At 38.7% G+C, this 27,526-nt stretch overlaps 1 protein-coding gene across 2 annotated transcripts; it reads left to right on the forward strand.

Annotated features, from left to right (window-relative positions):
• The first annotated feature begins 653 nt into the window (after positions 1 to 653).
• eif3c (eukaryotic translation initiation factor 3, subunit C) lies at positions 654 to 26,684 on the forward strand. Of its 2 annotated transcripts, XM_056246026.1 has the most exons (23): positions 654 to 798; positions 2,000 to 2,115; positions 4,448 to 4,513; positions 4,613 to 4,802; positions 6,065 to 6,190; positions 7,366 to 7,417; positions 7,538 to 7,671; positions 7,787 to 7,911; positions 11,432 to 11,677; positions 12,570 to 12,711; positions 14,334 to 14,459; positions 15,880 to 15,973; positions 16,054 to 16,241; positions 19,511 to 19,735; positions 19,815 to 20,006; positions 21,960 to 22,131; positions 22,236 to 22,395; positions 22,479 to 22,544; positions 22,748 to 22,835; positions 22,922 to 23,087; positions 24,107 to 24,148; positions 25,962 to 26,012; positions 26,279 to 26,684. In XM_056246026.1, exons 2-23 carry the CDS (start codon positions 2,018 to 2,020, stop codon positions 26,353 to 26,355), a joined length of 2,826 nt encoding a protein of 941 aa, XP_056102001.1. In that variant the 5' UTR covers positions 654 to 798; positions 2,000 to 2,017; the 3' UTR covers positions 26,356 to 26,684. The 2 variants fall into 2 exon arrangements, with proteins under 2 accessions (XP_056102001.1, XP_056102002.1); XM_056246027.1 differs by lacking the exon at positions 25,962 to 26,012.
• Positions 26,685 to 27,526: the final 842 nt, after the last annotated feature.

Below are 27,526 nucleotides of genomic sequence, written 5' to 3' on the forward strand. Positions count from 1 at the left end.
TTGTGTAGCATATTCAATACTATTTTTCAGTAAACTAAGTTTGGGATTGGTAAAAATGTAAGTAATATTTACTTTTAATCAGCAAGGATGCATTAAAATTGATTAAATGTGACAGAAAATACATTTATAATGTTACTAAAGAGTTCAATTTTAAATAAATGCTGTTCGTTAAAACGTGTTCACACGCCATCCATCATTACCGTAATTTCGAGATGACAGCACGTGACGTTCTACTCGGAGCTGTTCACGGACTCGGAATTAATGTTGCCGCGGTCACGTGGACCAAGTCGGAGCTCTTAGAAAATTGTAAATTTACAAGTTGTAAGAAGGACTAGGACATGAACGCGAACGCTTTTTACAAGTTGGAATCAACATGGCCTTTTTTATTGATCAAAGAATCCTGGGGGGGGAATGCATCTGTTTCCTTTCCACTAGGTTTCCACAAATATTAAGCAGCACAACTTTAAAATGTTTCTTGATCACCATATATATAGAATGATAGTATTATAACGATTTCTGAAGGGTCAGGTAATAAAACTATTTGACAATAAGAAAATGTTTTATATTATAAATATATAATTTGGTATATTTTGTGTAGTTCTGCTCCAGGCCACCCGGTGGCGGTAGAGCACGTGACCTGTAGGTTTGGCGCTTTTATCGATTCGCTTCCTCTCTCTCTGGAAGTACAGGGCTTTGACGCACGCCGTCAATTGTGCTGACAAAATTGCAAATCTGGATCTAAAATCTACACAAAGGGAAAATTACAAACGAGGAATCTTACGTTTCAGCACATAACAGGTACGTTCTGTCATTTACTTTACCTGTCGGTTCTGTAGGACTTGCGTACACATGCAGTCACGGTCCCGTTAGGCCTCACACAGCCGGCACGCTTTCGTCGATGTCTACGCGATTACTGATGTAACTAGTGAGCAATCGTTTATTATGCGTCACATATGTTTCCATTCGCACCAAATGGCCTATTGATTATAGTTTTTATCCATGAATGCTCAGATATTTGGCCTTTTATCAGTTGTGAACTAGTGAGGTGAGTCTAACGTTAGTTCATTCATCAGCAAATGGAGCGGCTGCCAGGAGCGTTCGCGTTATCTGATGTGTTTCTGGATTAGAGTTTTTCTTAAATATTTATTAATTTTTTAAGTTTAGTAACTACATAAGGACTTTGTTTTAAACTTCCTAGTCATTTTCTCATGTATGCCCTTAAACCTGTAAAGCCTGGAGTATGATAAATAGTAATAAGATACATTTATTTTCTCTTACAGTTTATTGAAATGAATTGAAACTTTAATTCTGTATGTGTTTTGTATTATATTTGATGCATCAGGCTTTTATGGCTCGACTGTATGATACAGTAAAAATATGGTATATGCCCAAAAAGTTGATGAAATTCTGATAACTTGTAATGTAGGTCAGTGAAATAAGTGTACAAGTTAACAAACTACTTGCAGATATTGCATATACATTTCAGTCGTCACTATATATCTGTCAACAATATGTCTTAGTAGGATTCTATTTAAATGCTTAGTTTTTATATGATCAAAACTCTGTAGTTTAAGTTACATTATTCAATGCAATACAAGGATTATTGAGATCATGTACAAATAAACCTTCCTCAAAAGCCTGATGGATCAAATTTGATGCATTTAAAAAAGAAAAAAGTCAACTCAAGTTTTGATTACAATATAAAAGATAGTTATTCTTACATTTACTTTAGAAAAATCAGTCAAGATTTCCAAGCTGAAAGACATGTTTACAATTATACTAAAAGGCCTTTTATTTGTATAAACTATCATTCAGACTAAATAAGGCATGTAACATTGTTTGCAACAGGTTTTTCACCATCACGGTTTTGATCATTTAGAGCCCTTTGCAATTCATGTATCAAATATGATACTGTAGGCTTTATTATAGGGTTAGCCTAATTGCTTCTAAACAAAGCCTTGTAGATTGACCACTCTCATTTCTGTATTTCTCATTTCAGTTTTAGCAGCCATCTATTATGTCCCGTTTCTTCGCTAAATCCGACAGTGAGTCGGAGGAATCCTCGTCTGCCGATGAGATCACCCCCAAAGCCACCGGGACTGCTTTCAATAAGCAGTGAGTCTGCGTTTCTTTATGGACCCTTTTCACACACTGCAAACTATATACATATATATATTATTATTACGGTATTTTGCTTTGCATGCAAGCATGTTTCTGAGACAACGACTGAGATTTGACTACTTCCTCTCTTCTAACTTCCATCTCTTTTTTTTCTTCTTCTTTTTGTAAAGTTGTGGAAACTAGAGATTGTCTGTTTTTGATTTGCTGATACCAGTAACTAAAATGGTCAAATATGTCAGATAACCAATTGTTCGGCCGGTAGCTTTAAAAAATAAATATGAATAAATAAATAAAACAAATCTCTTAAAGGGATACTCCACCAGTTTTTCTTATTAAACTATGTTATTCCCTTAACTAAGACGAGTTGATACATACCTCTCTCGTCTCAGTGCGTGCACTATATCGCTCTGTATTGCCGCAAAACTATGTTAGCACTTAGCTTAGCCCATGCATTAAATATGGGCCAAGCAGAGAAGCGACCAAACACTTCCACGTTTTCCCTATGTAAACACAGTTACTCGAGTAGTGTAACTTGACCTGGGCTGGTGACACAAAATAAACCGTTGCGCTTTTCTAAGCGTTTAAAATTGATGACTATATTGTATGGCGGAATACCATAACAAGTGCTTTTGAGCAGTTCGACTTGGCGCAATAATATCTTCACTAGTGAAAAGTCCCGGCTCCCGCTTCCTCTCCCCCTCCCTCTGACATTTCCGTCAATACAACCAACGTGGCTTTTACTACCTGTGCTATTAGCAAACTGCAGATCATTTGCAATGGCGGACTTTGTAGATGATTATGACTTCTTTGTAGAAGACCCAGAGCCATATCTGTTTGAACCCGAGTACACGGAGGAGGAATTAGCTCTTATGGACCGTGAGAGGAAAGAAAGATATGATCCAGAACAGACCGGAGCTGGCGAAAGACCACGGGCAAACAGCAATTGGTGGTGCAAGTGTGACTGTTGCGAACAGATGCCGACCGAAATTGAGAGCCTGTGCTGTTTAGAATGCTAACTAGCTTCCAACAACCTGTTACTTCGTCAACTCCGCTCGAACTACTACTACCGGCGCATGTCACGTTGGTTGTATTGACGGAAATGTCAGAGGGAGGGGGAGAGGAAGCGGGAGCCGGTAAGAGGACTTTTCACTAGTGAAGATATTATTGCGCCAAGTCGAACTGCTCAAAAGCACTTGTTATGGTATTCCGCCATACAATATAGTCATCAATTTTAAACGCTTAGAAAAGCGCAACGGTTTATTTTGTGTCACCAGCCCAGGTCAAGTTACACTACTCGAGTAACTGTGTTTACATAGGGAAAACGTGGAAGTGTTTGGTCGCTTCTCTGCTTGGCCCATATTTAATGCATGGGCTAAGCTAAGTGCTAACATAGTTTTGCGGCAATACAGAGCGATATAGTGCACGCACTGAGACGAGTGAGGTATGTATCAACTCGTCTTAGTTAAGGGAATAACATAGTTTAATAAGAAAAACTGGTGGAGTATCCCTTTAATATTTGATAGTGCTTAACTTTATTAGAAAATGAACTGTGTTGACTTAACTTTAAGAATGTTTTGTAAAAAATAAATTAGAATACAAAACATTATCTAAGGTTTATCACTGCTGACCACTTGACTATTTTTTTTTTTTTTTTTTTTTTTACATTTAAAACATATATTGAGACAATGTGGCACATGAAAATGAATTAAAATGCATTAAAAATTGCTAAGTATCATAACACGGATGATTTTGTTTTGGTTTCGTAGTTATTGATTAATCGTCTGATTGCGGTTATTCAATCTATTCATTACTTGAGAGAACTGCAATAATTGTGCCGTATAAATTTTAGCCACATTTTGCTATCCAAATCAGGGAAATTATATTTATATATTACATGATTATTCACTATAATTTCACACCATTAAAGTAAATCATGTTGACCTATTTTTTTAGTATAAATTGTTATATTTTACAAAATTCGAAGAAAAAATCTATTCATCATTGCAATTGTAAAGTGCCACAATTAGTTATAAACAAAGTAATTGTCTTCATTGGATATATTAAAAACTATTGCTGATAGTTCCACAAAGCAACTGTTGTTGGTGCGGATTAATCGGTAAAAAAAACAATACATTGGTCGACTTCTAATGCGCAATCATGGAATGTTTTCATTACAATGGGCAAATAGCATTGAAAAATCAAGTTTGTCGTACGTCTCCTGTTTACCCATCAATGATGTCTTCTGGGTCTGAAAAGCAAGGAAATGTGAAAAGGGGACGTTATGTGATTATGTGATCAGTAGTGAACTCTGCTGGTGTCTCTTTAGGTCCCTGTTGCTGAGCGATGATGAGGAGGACACCAAAAGAGTGGTACGCAGTGCCAAGGACAAGAGGTGAGTGCGGGATGCCAACGTACAACGTCGGGACTTGAGAATTAAGGAGCGTTCACACTGACCTCATTTATAAACGCATCGCTGCCCTTTGCGTTTCAGGTTTGAGGAGCTCACCAACTTTATCAAGACGATCCGCAATGCCATGAAGATCCGAGACATATCCAAATGTCTGGAGGAATTTGAGCAGTTGTGTCGAGCATTTATCAAAAGCAAAGCCATCATGGACAAAGAGGGTGTGCCGCAGTTCTACATCCGCCTGTTAGCTGATCTGGAGGACTATCTCAACCAGGTCCGTAGATCATACTGGAGCCAGCAGGAAATCGAAAGTCACATGATTAAAGGGATAGTTTGCCCAAAGATTACATTTGTCATCATTAGGGGTGGAGCCGAACCCGAATACGGTATTCGGAAAGGTACAAATAACGTGTTTTTTACGAATAGTTATTTCGAACAAATACTTAAAAAAAATATTTGTATTCGGGAACCTGAAAAACTTTATATCAAAAAGCTGCGATTCCTCACGAGAGCACAGTGCGTGAATGAGTGAGTGACGTTCAGGAAGAGGTGACTGACACAGGCTGCTCCACAGACACAGCAACAGAGATGGCTCGGCTGAGCGAGAAAAAACACTTAACTGCATCACTATTTTGGTTGAATAGATGTTTGTACCTTAACTGGGTTCCGGAGGCAGTTTATAACTTTCGGGAAGCGGAGTTTGATCAGGAGATTATTCCATTACGCTGCGTTATTGACGTCTGCAGTCGGATGCTCTCATGTTCGCTCTGTTTACGTAGCTCTGTTAGCTCGGTAATTTAGACAATAGGCTGTTGACAGAGTAACGTTAATGTTCGGTTAAAAAGGTTAAAAAATGCTTGTGTAGTTGTGTCGAATTGTATGCACTTGTGGGAGTTATATGGTACGCAGACATCCCAAGTCTCTATTGATAGCGGCTCCCTGAAATTAGTTAAAATCTCCCGGAATCTAACGCGCATGCGATACAGAACATACTGAGCTCCAATTTCAAACCGTGTAGCGCGCGCGAGGGAGAGAGCGAGAGACCTTGCGTGTGTGCGTTATGAAAGCTAGTCACCCCCCACCCCCCCGTCAACAATCCAGTCAACTCCAAACTGGATTTTTAGGCCTATTTTGAATTTTACTCGAATACAAATATAAATACAAATAGTTTTCCCCCCTCAACAAATACAAATACAGATACAAATACCGGCTGCTTTGCACACCCCTAGTCATCATTTACTTGTTGCAAACCTGTATACATTTATCTCTTCTGCTGGAAGATATTTTAAAGAATTTTGGTAACCAAAAAGTTGATGCGCTCCATTGACTTCCCTAGTTAATGGGCTCTATCTACTGTTTGGTTACAGACATTCTTCAAAATATTATCTTTTGTGTTCAGCAGAAGAAAGAAACTCATACAGGTTTGGAACAACTTGAGGATGAGTAAATGATGACAGAGTTTTCATTTTTGGGTGGAGTGAGTATCCCTTTAATTGCTTCTACATGAGCACTCAACAGTGTTTGCTTTCATTTTAGCTATGGGAGGACAAGGAGGGGAAGAAGAAGATGAACAAAAACAACGCCAAAGCCTTGAGCACACTGCGCCAGAAGATCCGCAAATACAACAGGGACTTTGAAACAGAGATTGTCAGCTATAAAGAGGTACTGAACTGTAGCCAAAATGTTATTTGTATATGAGCATGTTTGTGAATTTTTACTGGGTTTCAGCCGGTCCTTAAGTCTTAAAGTATGATTTTTGGATCAAAATTTTCAAAAACCGCTAGAACAATGTTATATATTTAGTTGATTTGTGTACTTGCATTATCCTAAATGTTTCTAAGAAAGTTTAAATCCAGAGAAATAAGCAGTTTTAACCAGGACACGGATCAATGACATCATACCTGCATTACCCTCGATTTCTGGTTCAGAGACGCTTTAATATATTGTGTTTTTTTAGACGCGTGAGCAGCTGTTTGGATACATTCATCGATTCGGCAGAAAACGAATCATTGTTCTATAGCTCAACACCGTTCGTTTTTTGGTCTAAATCTCTTCTTTCTTTCTTTTTTGATGTACCGCGAGTACCATGTTTTACCAAACCTAATTATATTGTCATTTGTTGTAGATGATCGCCAGAAGGTATATTTTATCTCCATCTTTTTGAATGAGCAGCTGGAAGCATCGACATGTCATAATAAGAGTCCTAATGAATTTCGGTTTTGTTTATATTTAAAAGTTCTGTATTATGCATAAAATGTTTTTTTCTGGATATTTTGGTTGCATGATAAACTGTACCTGGCATTTACTTCAACATTGCTTTTTGGGCCGCAATGTCACAGGAAGAAAAGACATTCAGTGTAGATTTGACTAGTATCAGCACAATAATCTTTTCAATGCCTTTCTTTAAACACATTATTTTCGAATCAGCAAAATACTGTATTGATCAACCTCTAATTGGTACTCATTAATATATTAGTGCATAACCCAATTTTATGTATGTATTGACTAAAACTTCTTGAGTATTTGAAACTTATTGTTTTGCAGTTGAATGTTTGCACCAGCCTATATAATTAAGTAAAAGAGATATATGATTTACTTTGAGATTGTTTATATATAATAAATAATAATTTGACTTCTGTAGCTCTTAAAAAGGATCTTAAGAAACCCTGTAGAATTTCAAAGAAACCTTTCTCTCATAAGAATTAAGTGTCTTGTACTTAAATTGTCATTAGTGTAATTAAAAAAATAGTAATTTATACCATATGCTTTTGTTTTATTGTCTTTTTTTTTTTGTTGGTTTTGCTGTCAGTCTCATGTTTGCTTTGTTTTTATTGCAGAACCCTGAGCAGTCAGCTGAAGAAGAGGAGGAGAAGGATGACATTGGCAGTGGTTAGCCTTCTTGTTTATCTTTGAGCTGCTATCAATTTTCCATAGTTGTATTATGAAATATTGTAATGGTGTGTCTTATGTCTTGTTCATTTCCTCTTTCTTTGCTCCTGTGACGTGTAGGATCCTCGGAGAGTGATGATGATGATGATGATGATGATGACGACGATGTCACTGCCAAGAGCTTTATGAAGAAGAAGCCTCAAGAAGAGGAGAAGAAAGCACCAGAGGCCAGCAAGTTTCTCAAGGGTGCTGCTGTAAGTCCAAACACTCAACGTTTGTCAATCAATTACCCCAAAACGACTTTTTGAAATGTTTTGTGTGACTACCATGAACATGTGTTTACGATTCACCGCTTCGTCTTTGTGTCAGGGTGAAGAGTCAGACAGTGAAGATAATGAGAGTGAAGATTGGGCCTCTGATACAGTGGACAGCGGCAGTGAGAGTGAAGACAATGAAGGAACTGCAGCATCACTGGCTACGGTTTTCCTCAAAAAGTATGTGCTTCATAGCTGTTGAGTAGGGGTGTGTGATATGTATCGTCTACATGACAATATCGTAATTATTTTAACGTGTGCATGTTGACATTATTAAAGGGATACTTCAGGATTTAGCATTAAGCTTTGTATTAGTAGAAAACCTGTAGTATTTTCAAATTACCATGCTTTCCACCCTTATATCCCCCTGAGACGAGAGATTTATGTATTTTTTGTCTGGAAAAAATCCTCAGATGACGCAAAAATCGTCATTTTGCGTCATCGGAGGATTTTTTGGCCAGAGGCTAAAGACTGCAGTCAGTAGTAGGGGCTGTCCCGCATGTTTCTCAACCCGCCCATAGAGGGTGGGATCTCACTCACAGAATGGACACATAGTGTCAGCCATCTTTTTTGGAGGCTAAGCTAGCAGGCTCTTGTTCTGTGGAGAAAGCTGAGTAGTAGGGGTTACCATCCTCTTTTTCCCGGACATGTCCGGCCGTCGAGATCGTACAAAATGTCCGGGATTCGGCTTTTGCTTTCTGCAGTCGCCATTCATTGTTTACATGCACACCTTTTGTTTCAATCTAACTGAATTCATTCCGATTGGTGAATCTGAATGTAGTGTTTACATGAACGCTAAACAAGTGATTGGTTGATGTGCGTTTTAACATTGTTTTTTTGTTTGTTTTTCACCTCCACCCCCCCTCTTCGGAGGGCAACTTTATTTATTTATTTTTATTTATTTTTTAAAAAAAAAATTAAAACTTTAGACTGGTAACTGATAACGAGTTTGTGCTGAGTGCAGGCCACTGAGCTGGTCTACAGACTGGTAACGGGAATGTGCTGATTGCAAACTGCTGGGCTGGGACACAGACTGAGAGCTGGTTTATGCTGACTGCAGGCCACTAGGATGGTCCACAGACTAGTAGCCAGTTTGTGCTACACGCAGACCACTGAGATCTAGTCCACAAACTGTGAGCTGGCTTAAGCTGGTTGTTGAATGCCAGACTGGTCCACAGTTTGTAAGCTGGCTTGGGCTAGTTTTTGGATGCCGGACTGGACCGCAGATTATGAGCTGACTTGGGCTGGTTATTGGATACTAGACTGGTCTGCCGATTGTAAGCTGGCATATGATGGTTGTTAAATGCCAGATTGGTCCACAGACCGTAAGCTGACTTGGGCTAGTTGTTATATGCCACACTGGTCCACAGATTGTGAGCTCGTCTTGGCTGGTTGTTGGATGCCGGGCTGGTCCGCAGATTTTGAGCTAGCTTGGACTAGTTGTTAGATGCCGAACTAGTCCTAGTTCCGTTTTAACATTGCTAAGAAAATTCCCGCTCCTCCGTGGGAGATACGAGACCGGTGCGTCTCACAGGTGTCGCTCATCGGTAATCACACCCTCGCCTCGTCCTGCTCGCCACAGTAAACATACTGAATGACGACTGTAGAACGTAAAAGCCGAATCCCGGACATTTTGGGCGATCTCGAAATCCCGGGCAGACTCATCACGGAGACTCACTAGTAGCCTAGACTGCGCTCTGTTACCGGTAGGCGTGGCCTCCTGGGGCAGCGAAGCAAGTGCATTCTGGGAGTTGTTGTCTTTCATCCACATAAGCCAAAAATACATTTTCTGGCTTTTCTCAGTCTAGAAAAGCTCCAAATTCAAAAAATAATTTCTCATTTCTTCTACATAAATGACCCATTTTAAATACACATTCATCTTTCCAGGGTGAAGTATCCCTTTAAGTATTTCTCTCACCTTGCAGGAAGCTAACAAAAATGATTTGAGAGTGCAATCTTTCACTGAAATAGTAGTTTGAAGGTTTTTACCACGCAGAGCAAACTTTTCCGGAAAGTTTTCCGGTTTCAAACTCCAGAAAAAAAAAACTCCAAACGAACTTAATTTTAACCTGATATTATTCTAAATGACGTCACACCAGTTTTTTCTTTGATTTCACTTCAAGTATTTCGGGGCCTTTTAAAATGCTCGAAATTCTAAATATACAGGGCCATCATCTCTTACAAGTTTTGTTATAGTTTGCCTATTTACGAATGCTGTTTTTCCCAAATATCAGCACGATAGAGACTGTCCGATTGATTTTATAAAAAAAGATAAATAAGTTGACAGTTTGACTTGCATTTCATGCACAATATTGTCTGTTTTTGCTTTTTTTTAAACAGTTTGAATGAGTTTTAAGGAATGATTCAATGACCGAACAAATCAACCATTTGAACAAATCAAAGAATGACAGACTCTTTAAAGTAATATCTTACCCAAAAATTAAAATTATTCCATAATTGACTATCCTAGGTTTATATGACTTTCTTCTCTCTGCCGAACACAGTTATATCAAATAATATCCTGGCTCTTCCCAGCTATGTAATGGTATTGAATAGTGGCCAATTTTTTGAAGCTCCAAAAAGCGAATCCATCCCTCATAAAAGTAATCCATACGACTCCAGTGGGTTGAGAAATGCCTTCCGATGTGAAGCGATGGATTTTTGTAAGGAAAAATATCCATATTTAAAACTTTTATAAAGTATAACCGCTGGCTTCCGGCAACGGCCGTACGCGCATTCACAAGAGAGTCAAGTTCCGGCAGAAGAGTGACCTCTGACCCGGCGTGGGACATATCTCCTCTTCTCATATTTCGAAATCCTCTGACACTTTTCTTTCAATCTTGTTTTAGACTTCTAATGCGTGACCAGTGTTTTGTTTTGCTCTATCCTTTGCGCTTCTGAGTTCATCAATTCTTTTTAAATATTGATATTGTTCTTACAAAAACCCGTCTCTTAGCTTCTGAATGCATTTTAATGTATTAACCCACTGGAGTCGTATGGATTAGCTTTATGATGAATGGGCAGGCTTCCAGACTGCCGACATATGCAACCATTTTTTGAGAATGTGCGAGTTAAATTTGAAGTGGTCGCATTTGTGCGAGTGCATGGTCACGCACTTAATCGGTGTCTGCCTACCTGCACTTTCATTAGAAATTTGGGTAACGCTTCCCTTTACAGTACTTACGTGTACGTACGGTGTACTTACCTGGAAAGTACTGGCTAATATAAGGTAAGTACATGGGTTAGGGGTAGGTTCAGAGTTAGTACTTAGTATTTACCCAGTAATTGTAATTACTATAATAAGTACATAGTATGTACATGGGTAACAGGACTGTAAAAGGAAGCGTTACCGAAATGTGTCTAATCTGTCACGTATTATCGACTAAACCAAATTGGCTATTCTTCCATAGTATACGGTTACTGTAGAACCTCAAGAAGTAGCCTAGCAGTTTCACACCGCAAGCATGAGCAGCGCGTATTTTTTTCAGCTTGTCTGTTAATACTGATTTCATTTGATTGGTAACAGTGTCTTATTATTCTAATATCACTTAACGCACTGAGCGAAGTATCATCTAATTATAGTTATTGCCAAGTCCTTGACGGAATCGAGATATAATAAAAAAATTTGTCAATATCACACACCTGTACTGTTTTTCTCTTTTAAACTCCACTGAGACTTCATAATCTTTTGCCCGCACAGAGCTCAAGACGGCGACAAGCCGATCGACACCAAAAGAGAGGAAAGAAAGAAGAGACACAAGAATAAGGAGCGAGCAGAGGAGGAGGGAGATGGAGAGGAAGGAGGATGGGAGACTGTGAAGGGCGGCGCGCCGCTTGTGAAGGAGAAGCCCAAGATGTTCGCCAAAGGCACAGAGATCAATACTGCTGTCGTGGTCAAGAAACTCAGCGAGATCCTGCAGGCCAGAGGAAAGAAAGGAACAGACAGGTATGAAAACATCATCAGTCTTTTAATGTGTTGAGCAGCTAGACCCTCGTGTCAGTGTCCAGGTCAGTCATAATTTTATGTCAAAAGCAATCATATAATTTAATCTTTTATATGGACTCCAAAGTTTGCAGATGGTAGGACCACTCAATACTCATGATTAATGAAATGATAATTTTCTGAAAAGTACAGTTTTATAAAGTTTGTTTATGCAAGAGAAATATATATATTTTTAGTCACTACTTGAAAATAGAATGTTTACAAGAAAAGTGTATTAATAAGAACTCATTTTAAATATGTATCATTTTTAATATACACGACCGTTCAAAAGAATGATGGCTGGTAAGATTTTTTTTGTGTGTGTGTTTTTAAAAAGTGTCTTATGCCCACAGAGGCTGCATTGATTTTATCAAAAATACAGTAAAAACAGTAATATTTTAACCATTTTTTATATTCATATATTTTAAAATGTAATTTATTCCTGTGATGCAAAACTGAATTACTCCAGTCTTCAGTGTCACGTGATCCTTCAGAATTCATTAATATGCTGATTTGTTGCTCAAGAAACATTTCTTCTTATTAGCAATGTTGAAAACAGTTGTGCTGCTTCATAATTTTATAGAAAACATTTTTCCTTAGGATTCTTTTAATAGAAAGTTCAAAAGAATAGCTTTAATTTGATATAGAAATCTTTTATAACATTATAAATGTTTTACTCTCACTTCTGATCAATTGAATGTGTCCCTGTTGCATAAAAGTCTTTTTTTCTTTGAAAAGAAATTCTTACCGACCCCAAATATTTGAAAGATAGTTTAGCTACTCAGCTTGTTTTTACATGGTAAAAAATTAACAGGCATAAACACAACAAAAATGTATTTGTTCTCTTGTCATGCAGAGCTGCTCAGATCGAGCTCCTTCATGCTTTAGCTGGCATTTCTAATGAGAATAACCTCGGTGAAGGCATCCTCGTCAAGATTAAGTTCAACATCATCGCCTCCCTATACGACTACAACCCCAACCTAGCCGCCTTCATGAAGGTGAGAAGCTCTCTGCCGTGCTGGTGGTATTACATTAGTCATCAAGCATTTTCAGCTTAAAGAGGACCTATTATGCTTTTTTTTGCATTTTCAGCTTTCTTTAGTGTGTGATGTTGCTGTTTGAGCATGAAAAAGGTCTGCAAAGTTACAAAACACAAAGTCCCTCCAGCGGGAGTTATTCTCTATATCAGTGTCAGTGTTTCTGAACTCCCTGAAACGCCTCCATTGTAGTCTTGAGTTTTCTTCCAGTCACAATTTTCCTAATTTAAATAATTCCCGCCCAAGCGTATGCAAAATAAAGGGTCGTGGTATTTCTTAAATTTTATCCATCCTTCATAAACAATATCCACTCGGCTCCAGGGGGTTAATAAAGGCCTTCTGAAGCAAAGCAATGAGTTTGTGTAAGAAAAATATTCATATTTAACAAGTTACACAGTAAAATTCAAACTTGCGGACATACGCAGTCTACTTCCGCCTAAAGCGCAACTTGTGAAGTCAGAAGTAGCGTAGTGCATCATGGTGTAGCGTAAATATCAGCAGTACGTCGCTTCACTCACATAAGTTGCGCTTTACACAAGTCGAATCCATATGTTCGTTTGGCCGGATGCTAGTTATTTTTCTTAATAAAGTTTTAAATATTAATATTTTTCTTACACAAAACTCGTTGCTTTGCTTCAGAAGGCCTTTATTAACCCCCCAGAGCCGTGTGGAGATTGTTTATGATGGATGGATGTGCTTTTTTGAGCTTCAAACTGATGGTTACAATTCACTCCCATTATAAAGCTCGAAAGCGTCTGGGTTTTTATTAATATAACTCTGATTGTATTCGTCTGAAAGAAGAAAGTCATACACCATGGATGGCTTGAGGGTGAGTAAATCATGGGCTAATTTTCATTTTAAAGTAAACTACTCCTTTAAAACCCGCAAACCTATTCTAGTAGTCCCCAAAAACAAAATCAAGACTTTTTAAAAGTGCATAATATGTCCTCTTTAAGGCTGTAATACACTACACAACTTTCAGAAATGAAACCGATTAGGCATCATGCACTTGCTAGCTCTGTATATTGTTACAGAGAAAAGCTGGGCATCATTTGCTAAATTACTGAGAATCACACATTAACAGACTTTATCAAAAGTCACCAGGAACTGATTGCAGACACATGCACCTCGTTAGGAGACACGTGGCAGATGAAAACAATGCTCAAAATAAGGAATAGTTCACTTAAAAATTAAAATTCTGTCATTTACTCACACTCAAGTTGTTTCAAACCTGTATGAATTTCTTTCTTCTGCTGAACACAAAAGAAGATATTTTGAAGAATGTCAGTAAGCGGACAGTTGATGGACCCCATTGACTTCCATAGTATTGTGTCAGTGAGGCCTGTCCACTGTCCGGTTACTAACAATCTTCAAAAATATCTTTAATATCCTTTGACTGGACAAAATCATACCCCGAAGCCCCAAAAAAAAAAAAATCAGTATGTGCCCATCATACACTACACGATTTTATGCGAAATTTGGCCAAAATCTGCAGACTGACTGCAAATCGGGGCAAGAATATGTGCAAAAGTGTTCTAGTGTATTCCAGTCTTTACATTATGCCCCGTTTCACCCTTTTTTAGGCGGATATGTGGAAGAAGTGTCTGGAGTGCATCGATGAGCTGCTGGACATCCTGTTCAACAACAACAACATCTTCATCGGAGAAAACATCATCGAGGACAGCGAGAACCTGGCCATCTCTGACCAGGTTAGTATTACATGTCACGTGAACAGCATTTCATGCTAACTTTTGACCAATTACAAATGTACCGTATTTTCCGCACTATAAGGCGCACTTAAAAGCCTTTAATTTTCTCAAAAAACGTCAGTGCGCCTTATAATGCGGAGAGCCTTATATATGGATGGTGAACACACGTTCACCAAGATGGGGAGACAGCGCCGGGCGACTTACGCCACTATCTGCCAATGGATCGTGGATGCCTGGGCTGATATATCAGTCTCCTGTGATCCGAGCTTTCACGAAGGCAGGAATAATCTCTTTATTCAGCCAGCTCACATACCCGTATTTACTTCCTGTTTTCGGCCGAAGTCCACAGTAGTTGATTGTCGAGTTTGCGCGCGCAGCGCGCGATCAAACCTCCTCCACGTGTTCAACATCTGATTCGGATGAACTATCCGAATCCGAACTATCCATTTGAGCTGATATTCTCACATAGAGAACACCACACAGCACCGTCATCGGCTGACAGTCTGAGTCTCCACTGTTGCTTAGTTACCAATGATCGCGCGCGCGCACTCGACAATCGCCTACTGTGGACTTCGACCGAAAACAGGAAGTAAATACGGGTATGTGAGCTGGCTGAATAAACATCATTTTTATTCATATCTTTCACATTTACTGGAGTCAGATTCACCGTGTTCACTCACATGGCTGTGCACTTGTAATGACACATTAAGGTTGTTAAGAGGCTAAAAGCAGGTTTAAAACTTTTCCCGTTTAAGTCAACAGGGTGCAAATTTGAAAAAGAGGATAACACGGTGTAGGCAACACCGGTTTGTGTCGTTGTTCTCTGTACTGACAGCACTCCAAATTTACAAAAAATGAGCTCAATGTTAAAATTGACTGGAGTTTTCCTTTAACGTTTGAACAACGTTACCATGGGAGTGAACGGAGTTGTCAGAACGCTTAATAAAGTTTGACTTTATCTGACTGTTTTGTTGACATTTGTTGACATCTAGTGGATGCATAACGCAAACCCAGTCAAACGTTTGACTGCAGTATTTTATGCGCCTTATAATCCGGTGCGCCCTATATATGAAAAATTTTCTAAAATATGTCATTCATTGAAGGTGCGCCTTATAATCCGGTGCGCCTTATAGTGCAGAAAATACGGTAATCATTTTTTAGTCTTTAATTTCTTCATTTTCAATCTATCACAGCCTTTGCGGTTTGATAATTGCACTTAGCCATGTCGCGATTTCGGTTTTATTTCGATTAATGTTGCAGCCCTAATTGGGAGTTTCCCATGAGGGAGAATGTTTTCCCCTCACATGTTCCAGCAGTGCTTTATACACTGCTACACTTTTGACAATGGGCCTTTTTTGCTTGTGTAATTTAGTTGATGTGACCGTTAAGGCTGTTTATGAACTGCGTTTCCTCTCTTCAGCCGTTCCGAGTACGTGGCTGTATTCTGACTCTGGTGGAGCGGATGGATGAGGAGTTCACCAAAATCATGCAGAACACAGACCCTCACTCTCAGGGTGAGTACAGACACATTTCAACCTCTGAGCTCATTAGGACAGCGTGTGTCGTGATAAAGCTTCCTCTCACACTCTTGCAGAGTATGTTGATAACCTGAAGGATGAGAGCCATGTGTGTGGCATCATTGACCGCCTGCTGCAGTATCTGGAGACTAAAGGCAGCACGGAGGAAGTGTGTCGCGTCTACCTGCGCAGAATCATGCACACGTACTACAAGTTCGACTACAAAGCCCACCGTCGCAGCCTGGGCCTACAGGGAGAGACAAAAGTGAGTGTCTCGCCATCGATGTGGACCCAGTAGGGGTGTGTGATATGTATCATCTAAGATAATATCATAATTGTTGTTTTAACAATGTGGAAAATGACAATGTCGTGTATGTCTCGCACTTTGCAAAAAAACAAACAAAAACACCGTTATGTAGCCTAGCAGAATGCCTTTACAAAGACCCTGCATTTCAAGAGATGGCAGCAAAAAAAAGCCCCTTTATGAGTTTTCGTTTAACCCTCTGGGGACTAAGCTCTTTTTGGTCAGTTTTCTCTATTTTTACATTTGGGCTTATAAACTATATGTAATGGAGATGGAACACTATGTGTTTGGCATCTATGGATTCAGAAGACCCTAAGCTAACATAAGCACGCATGTAATATGTTTAAAAAAAGGAAGTATGAGTGAAAATGTACAATAGACTAGAGAATTTCAAAAACGGAAATTCAATTTTTGGCATTTATTTCTGAAAATCACACAACAATAGTGAACAGTTTTTGAACAAAAAATATATTTGTCAAAGCCTTTGCTTGACAGACATGTGTAATTGATAAATAAAATGTGTAAAGAACAATGAAAAATGTAACTATTTACAAATAGTCCCAGGCGTTTTTCTTAGGAATGCTTAGAATTTTCTAAGCAAAGCTTTCTCCTCCTCACTCTCCAGTAATTGTTCCAGAGCTTGTTCCAACGTAAATCGTTTACTGCTTGCCATCATAAAAGTGCTAAAACAATAAATAATGCTATAATTGTATGTGTATATATATATATATATATATATATATATATATATATATATATATATATATATATATATATATATATATATATATATATATATATATATATATATATATATATATATTATAATTGTTCTGTCTCTCTCTCATATCTCTGTCCGCTCTCGCTCCATAAAGCCTTGTTTATTAGGGATGCACGATATAGGATTTGGGCCGATATTCGATATGCCGATATTTTCAAACTAATTTTGCCCGATGCCGATACCGATACCGATATATTTGTATTTTTTTTAAGTGCAAAAAAAGCTTATTAAAGCTTCTATTAATGTTCTCAGTCAAGAGCAGTGAGTGATTTCCTCTGTGTTTTGTTGTTTTATTAACATTAACGGGATAGTTCTCCCAAAAATTTAAATTGTCATCATTTACTCTCTCAAGTTTCTTTCTTCTGTTGAAATTATAAAAGTTATTTGGAAGAATGTGGCTAACCAAACAGTTGCTGTACTTCAGTGACTTCCATCGTATATTTAAGCACAAGAAAGAAATGAATACAGGTTTGAAACAACATTAGATAGACAGAATTTTTATTTCTGGGTGCAGTATCTCTTTAAAGACAAGCGGCAGAATATTATTACTGTCTCTTTAAGAACTGCACGCGAGTAACGCGACGCGTCTAATATACACGCATTTGACAAGCAGATTTTCTCTGTTTGCTTTCACTTTAGACATAACCAACTTTGTTTATGTAAACCTTGTGTGTATTTGACAGTATCAGCGCAATAAGACTCGAAAGATTAGTCCAGTATGCAGGCGCTGTGATGGCTTTTAGTTCCTGTGAGCGTCGCGTGTACGCGCTCAGAAAAGCGGATGTTAGAACAGCGCATCAGCACGTGAATGACATGTTTACCAAGCAAGACTTTGACGCACATGCAAACAATGAACTTTTGTGAATTGCAGTGTCCCGTGAGTGTAACTCTACCTCTGCGTTTACATGTGATGTGATGTGAATGTACGTCGCGTTGTACAGTATGTTGAGATGAAGGCGCCAGAATTGAACTGATAGAATGCACGATACTATGATTTTTCTTCAAAAGCAGATCGTGGAGACATTTTAATCGTCCACGATCAAAAACCGTGAGACGCACGGCACACCCCTCGTTGGAAGTTTAAGTTGCTGGCGCTCATGCTTTGTTCACGGTCGTCACGTGCGCATAGGAAACACACCACCCTATCGGCAAGACTCATCGGCAGAAATATTCATATCGGCCGATGCCGATGATGGTCATTTTAAGCTTTTATCGGCCGATACCGATGTTGTCCCGATATCATCGTGCATCCCTATTGTTTATACTCGACGCGTCAGTTCGCTTTCTGTCGTCCCTGCCACTCAACGCTGTTTGCGTATATAGTACCACCCCTTGCAAGGCTTACAGAGTCCTCCGATTTGCTAGAATACGTCATGGTAACCTTCCTCTGATTGGGTAAGAAAAATATTCCTCCATCGGCAATTTTTCCATTGGTTGTTGCTCGTGAATCTGCCAAACAACATCGATTTCATTGGCCTTCGACATAGTGGTATTGCGCAACAAGGAAGTGTGTATACAAGCCGGGTAAGTCTGTTATCACTGTTTTCAGCGGAATCTGAGGAAGACGGCAAAAAAGACCGCACCTCTCTATTATTAATAGTTTTTAAGATAATTACACATTTGTAAAAGTATGCCATTTTGGGCGGTACCGCCCAATCCGTCCCCAGAGGGTTAATACTTCTATGTGATATCCACCTTATTTTTAATGTAACATGCAAAAACTGTTATGCTGCTTTTTATTGCAAACTGGTATTTATTGCATTTACTTATTATCATTATCATATCATTGTTACAGAATGAATCAGTGTTTTTGAACAAATCATATGATTCACAGTTCCTGAATTCGGAACCGCATTAGTATACTACTCACGTACATTTACCCTATCTTTCTATTGCAGTAGTACGCTAGTATGCGGTTCCGAATTCAGCCAGTCACTTGCTTTGTTTCTCGAATTAATCAGGAGTTTGAACTAATAGGTTGAATAAATTACAGTGATCATTTCATTTAAAAAAATCCTTTTCAATATTCAGAATAGTATTGTACTTGCAGTGTAAATGCACCTAAATACTGCTTTAGAAGCAGCTTCTCTGCCACTTCTGCAGTGCAAAAATGGATTTTGTTTTGTTTGATTGGTGATCATGCATATGTCTAAGAACATTATGAAAAAATTGCCCTTATAAAAATGCCACTGGAAATTAATGTAAGGTGACAATAATAAAAAAAACTAAGTTTATGTCAGTGCTGGGAACTGACCACCGCAAAGAATATGAAGAATATGACCAGCTTCAGGAGTCAGCTGTCGCTGACAGAAATAATCGCCTCCTTATCGACAAAAGCCCAGAAATAGAGATTTATTTTGTCAGTATCACACACCCCTAGGAACCAGATGGTTCCAGCTGACTGGTCCACTCATTAAGACTCCTAACCTCAGGTCTCTTTGTCCATTAGTCTGAGCAGGATCAGGAGGAGAGCGAGGGAGAGGACAGTGCAATCATCATGGACCGTTTGTGTAAGTTTATCTACTCCAAAGACCGCACGGACCGTATCCGTACCTGCGCCATCCTGTGCCACATCTACCATCATGCACTGCACAGCCGCTGGTACCAGGCCAGAGACCTCATGCTCATGAGCCACTTACAGGACAACATCCAGCACGCCGACCCTCCTGTTCAGGTTCACACACACTTTCTCTCTGAAGAACAGTTGGTTTGTGTGATTTGAGTTTCCTCACTGAACTTTTCTTATCTCTTAGATCCTGTACAACAGGACCATGGTGCAGCTGGGCATCTGTGCTTTCCGTCAGGGCATGATCAAAGACGCCCACAACGCTCTCCTGGACATCCAGTCCAGCGGCAGAGCCAAGGAGCTGCTGGGACAGGGACTCCTCATGAGGAACATGCAGGAGAGAAACGCTGAGCAGGAGAAGATCGAGAAGAGGCGACAGGTACAGCCACAACACACCTGACAGTTCGCTCTTATGAAATCAATCATTGCAGTGGCTCATGGTCAATATATCAGTGTTTCCCCTAGGATTTTTTTCAGGGGGGGGGGGGTGAAACTGCTAGTGTTGCGGAGCGGGCGTGTTACAGATACATGGTGTAAATTTTTTGCCAATCAAAAAGAGTGTCTAATTAATTGAAATAATGTATTATGAATCATTGAACTTATACAACATTTAAAAAAAATATATGAAAAAAAATGTCACTAACTCCGTGTTGTGATTTTTTCTGGTAATAAAATGAAGACATAAAACACTAATTTAATCATTTATCATCAATTTTAATCACATTAAATTAAATAAACTTTTTGTCAAATAACGTGCTGCACAATGAGCTTTACTGTTAAAATTCAAACATGGATAATTCCTTAAATTCAGTTTTGATGATAATTTATTTGGATTAGTGTTAGTATTATTACATTGGGACATATCTAAATTCTACTGTACAACGGTAATATATTTCTGTCAAGTTAAACCGAACTTTTATTTTGACGGGTTGCCGTGAAGACCTTTTGAGTTTCTGTGTGTTTGTCATGATGATAGTTTTTCTCAAATGAAGCGGTTAAATGATCACGAAGTGACTTTCGGAGTGGATCTAGAGCCTGGAGAGGAAGTTCATGCATTTGAGTCTTCATTTAGGCAAAAAAACAGCGCAAGCGTCAAACGTGCTTCAGTGTGTGTGTGTGTGTGTGGTAAATGAAACTGCGCGTCAGCTGCACCATTCATTCACACAGAACATGCAGGATTCGTATTTAAATTGTCTTTGTGGTTTAATATCCACACACACTTGTCTACATCGCGATTTGATTTCAAGTGTACTGAACTGCTTTCTATTTATTCCTCAAAAGATTGACAAATTCCGTGAAATTCCGCATAAATTCCTTTTTTATGACTGGATTTTGTCAGCATTTTAGGGGGGGCGGGGGGTCGTTTTGGGGGGGGCGGGCCGCCCCCCTAAAACAATGGTAGGGGAAACACTGTATATGATTTAATTTGTTCACTTTAATGCCTGACGTCCAAGAAGGGCTGACATTTTTTTTAGTCACAGTTGTAAGGGTTTCTATAAGGGCTGTTATATTTTTAATTCAATAGTTTGGACTGTTAATTTTAACATTTAATAATAATGTACCAACTGACCCTGTATAGCTTACAGTATTAGTTGGGAGTTTTTTTTTTTCTTAAGAAAAATTGTGCTCTTACCTGAGAAAACATATCAATATTGCATTAAGTTTGGAATATAATCGAATCAAGATCTTCTAAATCAAATCGGTTTTGAAACCAGTCAATAACCAGCTCTAGGTTCTATATAGAAAGTTTAGCCAGTAATTCAATTTAGTAGCTTTAGTAAATAGTTGCTCTCTAGTTGTGGCTGATATTATGAACATATTATATTATATACCATTTTGCCTGCTTAAAAAGCCCACAACACTGCCCTAAAATGGCAAAACACTTGAAGTATACATTTATGTAAGTACTTATTGTCAAAATTCCATTATAACCAAACTCGTCAGAATAATCAAACTTATTGATTGATATGATATGATTACCAATATCATTCATCCCTAATTTTGAGGCTTGTAGCTGGGTAAATTTGACTAAATACAGTTTTTGTTGGAGGATATGTTTGTACATCCATTGAAAGTCCAAGTAATCGATATATTCAGTCTTCAAAAAGTACTTAAAGACTTTGCAAAATAATAATAATAATCCATTTAAACCAAAGAGACGCAATCGCTTCATATGATGAAGAGATTTGAGGTTTTATTCACAAATAAACATTCATCAATACACATGCAATAGAGCACATCAAATATGGTAAACGGATATGAGGGTTACCAAGTGATTGCAGTTTTCGTTTTTGGATGAGCTATGACTTCAATATTTGTCATTGTTTTTTAGGTGCCGTTCCACATGCACATTAATCTGGAGCTCTTGGAGTGTGTGTACCTGGTGTCGGCCATGCTGCTGGAGATCCCTTACATGGCGGCCCACGAGTTTGATGCCCGCCGCAGGATGATCAGCAAACAGTTCCACCACCAGCTGAGGGTGGGCGAGAGACAGCCACTGCTGGGTGAGTGAGAGAAAGAAGAGAGGAGAGATGGGAGATACAAATGATCTTTTAATCTCAGTAATACAAATCATCTCTCTCTCTCTCTCCCCCCATGTCCTCCTCAGGTCCCCCTGAGAGCATGAGGGAGCACGTTGTGGCCGCCAGCAAGGCCATGAAGATGGGCGACTGGAGAACCTGCCATTCCTTCATCATCAACGAGAAGATGAACAGCAAAGTGTGGGATCTGTTCCCAGAAACCCAGTGTGTGCGGGAAATGCTCGTCAGGTAGAGACTCTCCTTAAAACCATTTTAGCATCATTTACATTTAAATTCAAATAACTTTTTGGTTGTGTTTTTTGAACCTACAGGAAGATCCAGGAGGAGTCGCTGCGCACTTACCTTTTCACCTACAGTAGCGTGTATGACTCAATCAGGTACATGTGATCAACACACAGCCTAGTGCTATATTCATGGCCAGAATTTGGGTGCATAATTTCACTCTTAGTTCACCTAAATCCCTTATTTCCTAAAGATGTCAATTTTTGTTTCTGCCTGAACTGTCCTTTTGAATGTTTTAAATGGAGTCCAGTGATTTTGCAGCTCTTCATCACTTTCTTTCTTTCTCTCTGTTCTACAGTATGGCGACTCTGTCAGAGATGTTTGAGTTAGAGATCCCAACAGTGCACAGCATTATCAGCAAGATGATCATCAATGAAGAACTCATGGTAAAAGAAAAACAACCATTTTTACGTTAACTATTCCATCCGCTATCCATACTGGTAGCTTTATTTATTTGTGTCTCCTCTGTCAGGCATCTCTAGACCAGCCGACTCAGACAGTGGTGATGCACAGGACGGAGCCCACGTCCCTGCAGAACATGGCCCTGCAGCTCGCCGAGAAACTGGGCGGCTTGGTGGAGAACAACGAGCGTGTCTTCGACCTCAAACAGGGCGTCTATGGAGGCTATTTCAACAGAGGTACGTGATATGCTGGTGTTAGGAAAAACAAGACTTGACATTCATATAAAGATCATTTTACATGTTAGTTTTGTAAATGTTAAAATAACCATATGTTAGGAATAAGTGACAACTTATTTCTTTAAATTTAATGTAATTTTATTATAATTTAATTGGTAATAACGACTACATTTACATGCACCCTCATAATGCGATTATAATGGGATTTTGTAGATATTGAGATGAAACTTTACCTTGTGTAAACGCAACACTAATGTGATTAAGCTCATAATCGTATATCGATAATCGCATCAAACCATGTGGTGTACGCCTATGTTATTCGCCATGTTTGCCATGTTTATCACAGCGCTGAAATGTGTTTTGCATTTGATTTAAGTGGATTAAAACTGGCCAGTAACACCTACTGTATCTTTTGTGCTTTGGGGTATGTGAATAACGGCGGTAAAAATAACCACACTTCTTGGCAAATAATCAGAATTATGAAAATTGCATGTAAACAGGAATGAAGAGTTTAATTACTCTGATTATTGTAAAAAAAAAAATTTGTAAAAAAAAAATCCCATTAATGGTCCACATGTAAACATAGTCGATGATTAATAGAAAAATAATATATTATTTACTGATAATTATAATGATGATTTATTTATTTTTTATATATAAATGCTATAATATTTAATGGGTATTTTATATATTATATAATTTAATTAGGATTTATTCAGGTTTAATAAATAACTAAGATTTGTTTTGTGTTTTTGAAAGAAGCCTCTTATGCTCACCTTTGATTAAAAATTCAGTATAATCAGTCTATTGAATATATTTAATAGAGTAATGATGCTAAAAATTCAGCTTCACCATCAAAGAAATAAATTACTTTTTAAAATATATTAAGTGTTGAAACATTTGTGATCAAAAAAAAATATATATATATATATATATATATATATATATATATATATATATATATATATATATATATCCACCATGATTTCACATGACTTAAACCTCTTTCTCTCACACAGATCAGAAAGGTGGTTACCAACAGAAACAAGGCTACCAGAGAGGTAATTATCGTTTACGAAGCCATTTGAACACTCAACCATGAAAGAATGTTTCAATTTAGGGGTGTAACGGTATCGTCACAGTTTGGTGCATACAGTCTGACGACTAATACAGTCAGTCACAGGTGATCCACACTACAATCCTGAAGGGTTTCTGGACTGTTTGCTAACCGCCACAACAGAAAAAGAGCAGGAGAAGAAGGGACGATCTACGCACCAACCCAAAACAAGAGTTCAGAAGACATGCAAGAGCTAGCTAGTAGTGTACACACTGATCTCTGCTGTTATAATGAGGGGGGGTAATGGACATCATCCAAATGTGCCGATCACTGGAGCTAGGCAGAAGACTACAGGAGTGCAAAAACTAAACTCTTCAAGTTTTTTTTCTCATTCTATTTTTTTTTTTTTTTTACTTTTATAACACAAAATGCTTTTCGGTTTTGTAGCTGATCGTGACCAAATAACTTGATTTGTATCAGCCCTACAAAAAATGACCTACGCAAGAGTGCACATTGTGTTTACTGCTTAGTGCTTAATACACTAAAGGATGCTGTAGTAGCAACTACCTCAGGGTAAAACTACCGTTTAATGGGTCTCATTCATGAAACATTCGTAAATATACGAGTAGATATGCGAGTGATTTGCGCGTAAAGAGACCTTCCCAAAAACTCTTCTCCTGATTCACAAATACTTCGTAAACGTCAGATGTGATAGTGAAATGTGTGTGTGTGTTAATGAATTCCAATCAGTCGTAAATAGGATGCGCCTGCACGTTCATTCTCAATTACCATAAATCCCACCCATTAAATCCGACTGACAACTATATATTATAATAATAATAATTCATCACATTTATATAGCGCTTTTCTGGACACTCAAAGCGCTTCACATGGAAGGGGGAATCTCCTCAACCACCATTATGACATGAATGCGAATGAAAAAAAAAATTCTCAGATGCAGAAATTCAAGTTTTATTATCAGAAGTTCATTCAAAACGCCACATTTTATTTTCAAGCGTAGTGGCGTATCGGGTCCTAAAAAAAAAAGAAGCTTGGCAGCATATTACAGATGCAGTTAATGGAGTTTCATCTGTTAATCGAACATCCCAGAAGTGAGAAGAAAATGGTTCGACATTAAGCTTGAGAGCAAAAAACGAATTAGTTCACTTCGGAAAAATAGTATTCAAACTGGAGAAGGACCACCATCGCAGATGCTTTTATACTGGCTCTCATAATAAGAAAAACCGTATGTAATTACTATATATAATATTTTTTCAAAATGCTGTGCAAATATGTACCCGATTAAGGTGAATTAAAATGCAGCCTTATGAGCAAAACGTTCGGGTGTTATGCGCACTATTTACGCGTGGCTGGGAACAGGTGTAGATTTCTTGTGTACCAACTAACATTTGGAAAATACGAACATTTTAATGAATCCGAAAATTTACGCCAGAACCACTTTACACACGATTTACACAAATTCGTTCTGCTCGTGTTTCATGAATGAGACCCATTGCCTCTATTTGGAACAAACTGTAATTTACACTACTGTCAGTTCAAAATAAATTAAAAGAAACCTTTTCTTGTACCAAACTCGTATCAAACCGTGACCCCAAAAGCGAGGTACGTACTGAACCGTGACTCTTGTGTACCGTTACACCCCTAATGACAATCCATACACACTCAGACTGTACACTTGTGTGCTTGTCGCTTGTGGTCACTTGACGCGGCTGCTGTGAAATGTTGCTGAAAAAGTGTGTGTTGAAGTGCTTTTGTTGGTGAAAGTGCTTGTCCTCTAAACACTTTTCACTATGCAGCTGGAGACCAGAGGGGAGGTTACCAACAGAAGCAAGGTGGTTACCAACGAGGTGGTTATGAACATGTTAAATCATTCATTCATCTCTTCATCTTACTCACCTGTTCACTCATTTCTACCTTTACCAATGAATGCGGTGGCAACTCTCCATCTGGTTGTTCTAAGGCCCCCTTTACTTTTCCTTGCTCACTATCTTTCTCTTCCTTGAGAAACTCAAACCAGCTTTAGTGTAAACAGTGATATGAACAGTAAATGCCACATGTATGACTTCTGGAGTTCAATATCGCCGTCTCTTTCTGTTCTCTGTCACTGCTATAGATCAGAAAGGTGGTTATCAGCAGAAACAGAACTACCAGCGAGGAGGATACAGGAACCAGAACCAGAGCTCATACTGATCCCAGTGCAACCTGTTCAAACACGGCTTCATTCCAGAACCAGACTGCGGGTTCCTCTGCTTTGCTCTTCATCCACCAACTCCAGATCTGTTGCATTACATCAGCCTCACCCTCTGTTTTGCAGTGCTTTAGTTGCAGATAACACCAAAACATATAAGCCAACTTTAATTGTTAACGCATTAAGTGGCACCACAATTAGCCTGTGCCCATTACAGTGTCAATGGTTCTGGAGTAGCAGTTATGGAGATAATATAGTGGGCTGGGAAGAAATATCAAGTTTTTTGTGTTACAACCTGGTGAATTAATAAACATTATTCAGTCAAAATGAAGTAGAGTTTCCATCAGTCATTTGTGTTGAGGTTTCAATCTCATGCACTGGTTTATGGCTACAATATTTTCTTTCATTCTTCAGTATGCTGAATTAAGGTGCATCACATAAGCAAAATTTCTGTCAAATGTTGCATGCATAAAAGGTCGCTTGTAGCCTGGGAAAACCCAGACAACTTCCGGCAAATTTAGATTTGCTCTGAAAGTTAGTCTGGCAAAGAGCTCATTCCAGCCCATTTCCAATCCGCCGAAATCGAGGCACCAATCAGAAGCGTTGGGGCGGGCTTTATACGATGATGACAGCGCTGGGATTTTGAAGCAGATTTTGTAGCCTACATTACAAAGATGGATGCCGCCGTCGAACATCACTCGCTCGAATCAGCTATCGCGTCTGTTTTAAGCCATTTGAACGTTTCCTTTTTGTTAAAAACCCAGCAAAGAACAACACTCGGAGATGTTTCTCCGCCGCTCTGCATACGTCATCTCCTTCATCGCTCTGATTGGGTTTAGGTCTATCCGCGACGTCCGTTGGTGACGCCCCTCTGGAAATGATTTGTCTATGACGCTTTGCCAGACCATAACTCAGTTACAACTGAGAATGGTCTGGTTCTAACCAGGCTAGGTCCCTTGTATACGTGTAGCTATATATGAAGCGCAGCTCACACAGAATTCACTTTCAAGCCAAGCAGTTTAATGTTGGTCAATGGCGATTCCTATTGAAATGGCTGCAGATATTCTCAGAACATTGGCATATTTCAAGCATCTTGTGTGCCGTTTCAGATGAAAATGATCTGGAAACCTGTTTAACAACGTTCATTTGCATTAAATGCTTTGATAAAGCAAA

Source organism: Rhinichthys klamathensis, unplaced genomic scaffold (genome assembly GCF_029890125.1).
Source record: "Rhinichthys klamathensis goyatoka isolate OS25496 unplaced genomic scaffold, OSU_Roscu_1.1 h1tg000035l_1, whole genome shotgun sequence".
Classification (NCBI taxonomy): domain Eukaryota; kingdom Metazoa; phylum Chordata; class Actinopteri; order Cypriniformes; family Leuciscidae; genus Rhinichthys; species Rhinichthys klamathensis.

Coding starts and splice junctions, on each gene's coding strand:
- eif3c (XM_056246026.1), top strand. CDS start 2,018: ATGTCCCGTTTCTTCGCTAAATCCGACAGTGAGTCGGAGGAATCCTCG. Junction 7,418..7,537: donor GAAGGATGACATTGGCAGTG/GTTAGCCTTCTT, acceptor TGTGACGTGTAG/GATCCTCGGAGAGTGATGAT. Junction 12,712..14,333: donor ACCTAGCCGCCTTCATGAAG/GTGAGAAGCTCT, acceptor ACCCTTTTTTAG/GCGGATATGTGGAAGAAGTG.